Genomic DNA, 7,251 nt, shown 5'->3' on the forward strand with positions numbered 1-7,251 from the left:
GCTTGACATGTTTGGTGTATTTTTACCTGACGTGACCCCGTCTTTTATATTTTACCAAAAAATTGGGTAATAATAAATGTTTTATCATTTAATATAGGGGAAACTGTTTTTTTTTTTTAAATTCGGTATTTTTTCCTTAATATAGTAAAAAATAAAAACCCCCAGTGGTGAATAAATACCACCAAAAGAAAGCTCTATCTGTTCATTTCAGTACAGCGTTGCATGACGGAATAAATGTCAGTCAAAGTACCGCAGCACTGAATACTGAAAAATGGCCTGGATGGGAAGTGGGTTTAACACCGCGGATGTCAACTGGTTAAAATGGCTTCATTATTGGCGGGCAAGTTTTGGAGCTAGAGGTGCCAACCCATAACTTTCTCCCAGGTAAGGTGTTTATATGTATTCAATTATGATGTATGTGTTAAATAAAAAATGTTTCACCTTGTCTTGCATACATGGACACTTACCTTAGCTTTGATTATGGTGCACTGCAAAGAGCTATTGGCTTGGTCAAAAAACAGGCTAAACTCCAAAGCGCCAAGTGTGGCTGTGCAAGAAAATATAAAAAAATATATATATATTTTAGCACATTAAGATCACTCATGAATAAAAAAAATATGTGCATAACCTAGAATATGTTAGTCAATGCATCTGCCTGCTCTGATATGGATATGAATTGAGGAATGGTCAGACATTTACTTTTCCTCAGGTTGTTCATTGTAGTACTATAAATGACTGTAAATCAACAATGCCACCAGAAAACAAACCAAATTCTTCATGGCTCATTAACAGTTTGTCATTTGCAGCAACTGTGCTCAGGAAGTAAAACAAAATCAATGAAGCATTACTCTTTTAAAGTGGCTCTGTCTGTTCCCTTTACACATATGGAGATAGTTCTCCCACATTATAAAACACCAATGTGGGTTTCTTCCCTGTGCTTTGTCTACATGGAAAGGTCAAGGAGCAGCTAACTCTTTGGCTGATTACATATTGACATATCTTGAAATCTAACTGGTTACTACATATAAAAAGCTATAATACAATATATAATATAGACAGTAGTAAGTTCTGTAAAACTGTCCTGTAAGAATTTACATGTGGCTCCCCAACTCCTAATCTATTGGATCTGCTTTGAGTTACTAAACTGCAAGACGATGAATAGTGTATGTACACAGCATATACAGAAATCTGACCCATGCCTGAACACAGGCTGTGTTAAAATGCTTTTATTGCCTCTATTGCATATAGTTAGTTATAGTTAGTGTGGGTAGTTTGGGCACAGGTCCACTCTAAGAAATCATCTTGGTGCATGGAACTGTGCTACAATGTATCCACAAATGTATTTTAACCTTTGTGCTATTTTTTAAAGGTGTATGTCCTTTATGTATGTATACTAAGCTTGATTTGTCACCATAACATTAAAGCCCATCCTGTTCCAGACTATTCTTTGGCCTGTAACAATCCCCATAGCCTTTTATCGCCTGGAAACCTACTGCATGTAAGCCAAGGCTTCAGCGAATACTGTATCTAACACAGATCAGAAATATACATGGAGGTCCCCGGTTATCACCTGCTTAGCACTGTATAGCATTAATACTACACTAGCAGTCTTCACACCTGCCTTTCCTCTCTTCGCTAACCCAATTTACCTTTTATATGTTTTATATTTTTTTTAAACTGCCCTCTTTTTTAATAATGTAAACTGAAAACCAATAGCCTGGAAGATGGAAAAAAATGAGTACTTATTTAGTAAAAAATATACAAACAAACAACATTGATGATGCATAAACTGCAAAATACCATATCAACCAATGGTATTTTTGTTAACTGAATGCAGACTGGTGCTAGGTGAACTCTTGACTGCACTTTACTCTTCACCTCACTGAATACACCTGCATGTACAATATGTCCAACTAGGGTTTTCAAGACTTCTCCAGAATGAAAGAGGTTAATAACGATATCACTTATTAAATGTGGTATGTGTTCGAGGCCATGTGTGAGGTCCTATTACAATGGACGTCAGTACTCTGAACAATGGATGCTGTAAATGTAGTTTTTATCAGGTGGGAAAACAACGTGCTTTGCCATTAAATCATTTACTTTTCCACCCACTCACTTGTTTCATCTGAGTCATAGCTATTAGCTTCCTCCTCTTCATCTTCTTGTGGTTGGGACTGGCGTGTGGGAGCTGCTGTAGTGGTTGAAGGTGCAGCAGTGTAGGATAGAGTTTGACGAAGAGGTCGGTCCTCTCTAACACCTTGTGCTGTGAATCCACTGGGCTTCTCTTCCCTGGGTGCTGCAGCTGTATATGCTTGTTCAGTCTGTGAAACAGGAGGACCACCTGCAGAGAAAGTTTAGGCCCTTCTAAATATTAAATGGCATATCCTATACAAGGGATCTTTCATGCAGTTTGATTGTAGCTTAGAGCATTAATCTCTCCATTTTGTAAACAATATTTACTACCTGTCATGTTTCATTATATCTGTATAGACATTTAAAGTGCCACTTAACTCAGGAGTTGCATATTAAAAATGCATTTAAGAACCTTAACTATTAACAAAAATGTATTGTATTTGTGTATCACTCAGCTGTAGATCCTCAAATCATCTCTGAATTGGTGCGGACACTGTTGGCTATTTTTGTTCCCCATGGTCCCTGTGTGTGTTGTAAAGTAGCCACAGCTTCAAGCTCACTCCTGTGATGGACTACAACCTCAATACAAACTAGTAAACTAAACATCAGATTCACAGATTGTAGTCCATCACAGGAGCGAGCTTGGAGCAGTGGCTACTTTACAAAACACACAGGGACCATGCGGAACAACAGTGACCACCCTACAGAAAGAAGGACAGTGTCAGCACCAATTCAGAGATGATTTGAGGATCTACAGCCGAGTGATACACAAATAGATACATATGTGTTAGTAGTTAGGGTACTTGAATGTATTTTTTAAGATTTACCTCCTACATTTAGTGTCACTTTAAGTTGCCCCTTGAGGCTGTTCAATAAGATAAACAGCGATGTATAAAGCAAACAACATGGCAACCAATAATCATGCTTCTCTAATCTGACCACAGTATAGGGACTAGTGATTGGTTACTATTGATTACTATATGCTACACTTTGTCATTGCTTGTAACAATGGCTGACTAAATACGCCTGATTTTGTCCAATGACAAATATTCAGATTTTGCTTGTTGCAGTAAGGAAATTGAAGACACAGTTGTATACAGGTTTCTACAGATTTATTGTGTTCCAAAGACAAATGATTTTGTTTATACAAAAACATTGCATATGAATGTTTCAAATGTACCATTTCCAACCAGCAGGTGGTGACTTCTATGCAAACTGTTTAAAAAAAGAAAGCTGTAGGTCTCAGAGATGGAACACATCCTCTCCCTCTCTTGTGGTATCTTAAATAGTCAGTTCACATGGGCTATTAACTAGCACGAAGGTAGTGCTAGACTTTTTTATTATAAAGCCAGGCATGTTGTGCAAACTGGCTGCCATGGTTGCACCTTATCTTCAGTGTTTCTTAAATAAGGATTATTATATAATGTTATACATAACATTATATAAAACACCAGTTTGTAAAATGTTAAAAACATAAATGTTAAAAAAAGAACTCCAGCACAAACAAAAATGTTTCTATGGTTTCTGTCACAAATGTTTTAAACTTAACTTAATTGTAGCTCTGTTTCCTAAACTGGAGGCATGCTAATATGTCAATTTGAAAATGAACAGATCCTCTAAACCATAAATCGGTAATAATGTGTTGTCTGTGCACACCCTGCTTTAAGACCACCAGGAGTCAGTGGGAGCCGAGCTGTGCTTGTGCCCCCACCGAAATTATGGCATACTAAGAAGGAGGGAAGGTCACTCACAGCTTCTTATTGTTTACATTTATCCTACAAGTAAAACTGTAAACCTGGCCATACACATGAACATTTCCAGCAATTTAAACCACTTAAACTGGAATCAAAATACCAAGAGATAAATTAGTAGTTTTGACCACAAACAAATGAGGTCTGACTATGTTCAACAAAATTTCTGCATTTATTTTTGGTTTTGCTAGAAGCACAGCACTAAAACTGGTGCAGGCCATAGAGCACATTTTGATGCAGCAGGAAGGCCTGACTGTGGCCTTCCACTGTACAAATCTGCAGCACTCATCAGAGCTTAGAGACTTCCCGAAGTAATTTGACAGTGTTAATGTGAGTATTAAAAATTGAAAACAACATAAAAATAGCTGTGCCCTGAGCTGAGTTTTAAATTATCTGTTTAGATAAAATAGTGTGTCTGGTGTTCTTTATTAAAAAGAAAAACACAATCTGTGTTAATGTCTGGACTTGTCTAATTGCTGATATAAATTAAAAAGTGGGAACATTTTTCTCAAAATAAGTAGTGACATCCAAAAGGGAAGATGCAGCAACAAATCCTATGGAGGTTTCAAAATAAAGTTTAATAAAATATATAGCCTAATAAAGTTTTAATAAATAAAGTATAAAAACAACAGAGGAATTTAATCAAACTGGAGCAGACAGAATCTGGAGCAGTTGCCCATAGAAACCAATCCGCTTTTATCTTTAATTTTCAGAAGCCATATTAACAAACTGAAGATAAACACTGATTGGTTACTGTGGGCAACTGCCCGCAGGGATTTCCCCCTCCCCTCTCTATTCCTCCATCCCTCATTGGAAGGACACACAGGGGAGGGGGCAGGCACAGCTGGCTCTGGCTCTAGAGAGGCAGAGGCAGCTGTCAATCAGGCAGCAGTGTGGATTCCGACAATGTTGTTGGGATCTTTCCCAGTTGGAGCAAAGCTCTGTGCTGTCAGCATATTGCGGGCAGTAACCCGCTATATGCTGAGTTTTGGTCATGGGAGTACATTAGTAAATGTACTCCTGTGACCCAAAAGAGAACTTAAGCCAAAAAAAAGGTTTGGCTATAAAAGCAAACAATAACTCTGTGGTACACCATGAAATCTAATTGTACAAGAGAATAATAAACACAGCATTGTCACCTTGACCCTCGGGAAATCTGCCACCTGGAGCAGGCCTTGGTGCTGATCTCCCACCAGCTGGAGGAGCTGAAAGAAAAAAGTTACTGAAAGCTCTCAAATATTCATATTGCACAATAAATTATTACAAACAGAAGTGCCAAAACGTCATGGTTTAACACTACCTATAACAAATGATACTATGGTAAGCCCATAAAAACTGTTGTTTATGGCTATTATTACAGTATAAAGTACAACACAACATGCATGCACATTGTGCCGCCCCAATGGGGCATAGAATATGAGATGCATAGCCTCAGTTAATATTAGCATTGTTAGTAGATAGAAGTTTTACATAGTGTGATTTGCCTAACCATTTTCTCATGGCTAATCCATGTTTTATTATATGTTGCCATCTAGTGGCCTTTCTTGGTAATGTACATATATTTTCTATGTTTCCCTTCCCTGATTATCACTGAGATCGATGACTCAGTTCCTTTTTACGTAAGCCCCACCCTTCTTCCTAAAAGCAGTACTTCATGTGTCATGGCCACAGCTAACAGGCCACATGTAACTAGGACACATGTAATCTGCACAGTACGATAGAAAAGGCATCATTTTTTGACCGCACAATACTATAACCAGTCATCTGCTGTTCCTATCATCTGCTGTAACCCTGATGTTAAGAATAAACACCTCTTTTGAATGAATCGGTATTGACGAGTTCAGCTATCTGACAAGGATTGTCCGCAGTGAGTATATCTGCTTATACAGGCCAGGCATAGAGGTCTCACAAGGGATATATCGCTATCACAACAATCGGAGTCAGAATAGTCAAAAAATGCATAGAATTCATACAGCCTGCTGTGTATATGTGTGTGCCTAATCTGCAATCAAGCTCAGTGCCAGCCGCCATCTTGTGAAAGCACACGGTCGCACAAGCTTACTGCACTTCATGTGAATGTTGAAAACTATTTCTCTACATTGAACTGTGTTACCCCACCTGTCTAAGCTGCTGTTCGTCTTCTTAAAGAGACAGTACCATTTTTTGCAAAACCGTGAAAAATGTCTAGACAAGGCTCTGAACACTCTTTTATGGCTGAACCAACGCAGATTCATCATGCCTCTGAACCCGCAGACGTACAGGGAGCAGATTCTGCAGATATTGGCGAACAGAGTGTGAGACCCAAACGTACAATAAAACTGACACAGAAGCTCAGAGAAAACTATGAATACACTAGAGATGAGTTCTCCAGCAATCTGTCAGACCTCTGGGACAGAACTTTACACTGCATGTCAGTTTTGTCACACTTTAATGATCAACCAGCTGAATCAAGAGACTCTATAGATCACCTATCTGCTGCGTATGAACGTTATCAGCGACTGTCTGCAAAATACACAGCTTTCTTGCAGGACTGTAATATAGAGGACTCTTCAGCAGAACTGACCAGGACTGATGCACTAAACCAACAAAGAGATCTCCTAGTGCAAGTTGCCAAAGAAAGGGCAGAACTCCGCATTGCTCAACTGCAGGAGACCAGATCTCACAGATCAACATCAACCAAGCACACGGCACGTTCTTCTAGGATCCTCTCGCTCCAGAAGTTCTACATTAAGCGACAAGGTAATAGAGGCCCGCGCTGATGCGGAATCAAAAAAGGTGCAAAGCTCCTTTACCAGGAAAGAAGCAGAGGTAGAAACACAAAAGGCAGCTCGCCAAGCAGAGATGGCAGCTCACCAAGCAGAGATGGAAGCACAGATGGCAGCTCGCCAAGCAGAGATGGCAGCTCGCCATGCAGAGATGGAAACTCGTCAAGCTCAAGGCAAAGCTCTCCAAGCACAAATGGCTGCTCAACAAGCAGAGGCGGATTCCCAAATAAAGATTCTGCAAATGGAAAGGGAGGAAGCAGCTGCCCTAGCAAGGCTGAAAGTCCTTGAACAAGCAATGGGACAAAGTACTAACTCAGACTGTCTTATCCCAGCAGAACTGGAAGATCCAATTGAACGCACCAGTGAATATGTGCTAAAGCATAATGTTTGCAAAGATACAGAGTCATCGCCTGTACCTCTTACTAACAACACTGTTCTGACTCTCAACACAGAGACCTCTCAGCTTCAAATGCCTGAGCCTCCCCAAGTCTACAACACAAGTGAATCTACGCAGCAAACCACATCACCTCCTGCCAACAACAAGGTGACTTCCAGCGACAAGCCGCAGCTCAAGCCACAGCCAGCAGAAGCCTTAGAGACTA

The 7,251-nt window shown here is 39.6% G+C and overlaps 1 protein-coding gene across 1 annotated transcript in view; it reads right to left on the reverse strand.

Moving 5' to 3' along the window:
• Positions 1-7,251, reverse strand: part of RPH3A (rabphilin 3A) — a 161,341-nt gene that overhangs the window by 47,843 nt on the left and 106,247 nt on the right. Inside the window, exons 10-12 of the mRNA XM_018560946.1 lie at positions 5,024-5,089; positions 2,117-2,341; positions 468-547 (exon numbers count right to left, since the gene is read on the reverse strand). Of these exons, the coding sequence (XP_018416448.1) occupies positions 468-547; positions 2,117-2,341; positions 5,024-5,089 (371 nt within the window). The remainder of the gene's footprint in view (positions 1-467; positions 548-2,116; positions 2,342-5,023; positions 5,090-7,251) is intronic.

This window comes from Nanorana parkeri, unplaced genomic scaffold, assembly GCF_000935625.1.
Source record: "Nanorana parkeri isolate BGI_ZX_2015 unplaced genomic scaffold, ASM93562v1 scaffold490, whole genome shotgun sequence".
NCBI classification, from domain to species: domain Eukaryota; kingdom Metazoa; phylum Chordata; class Amphibia; order Anura; family Dicroglossidae; genus Nanorana; species Nanorana parkeri.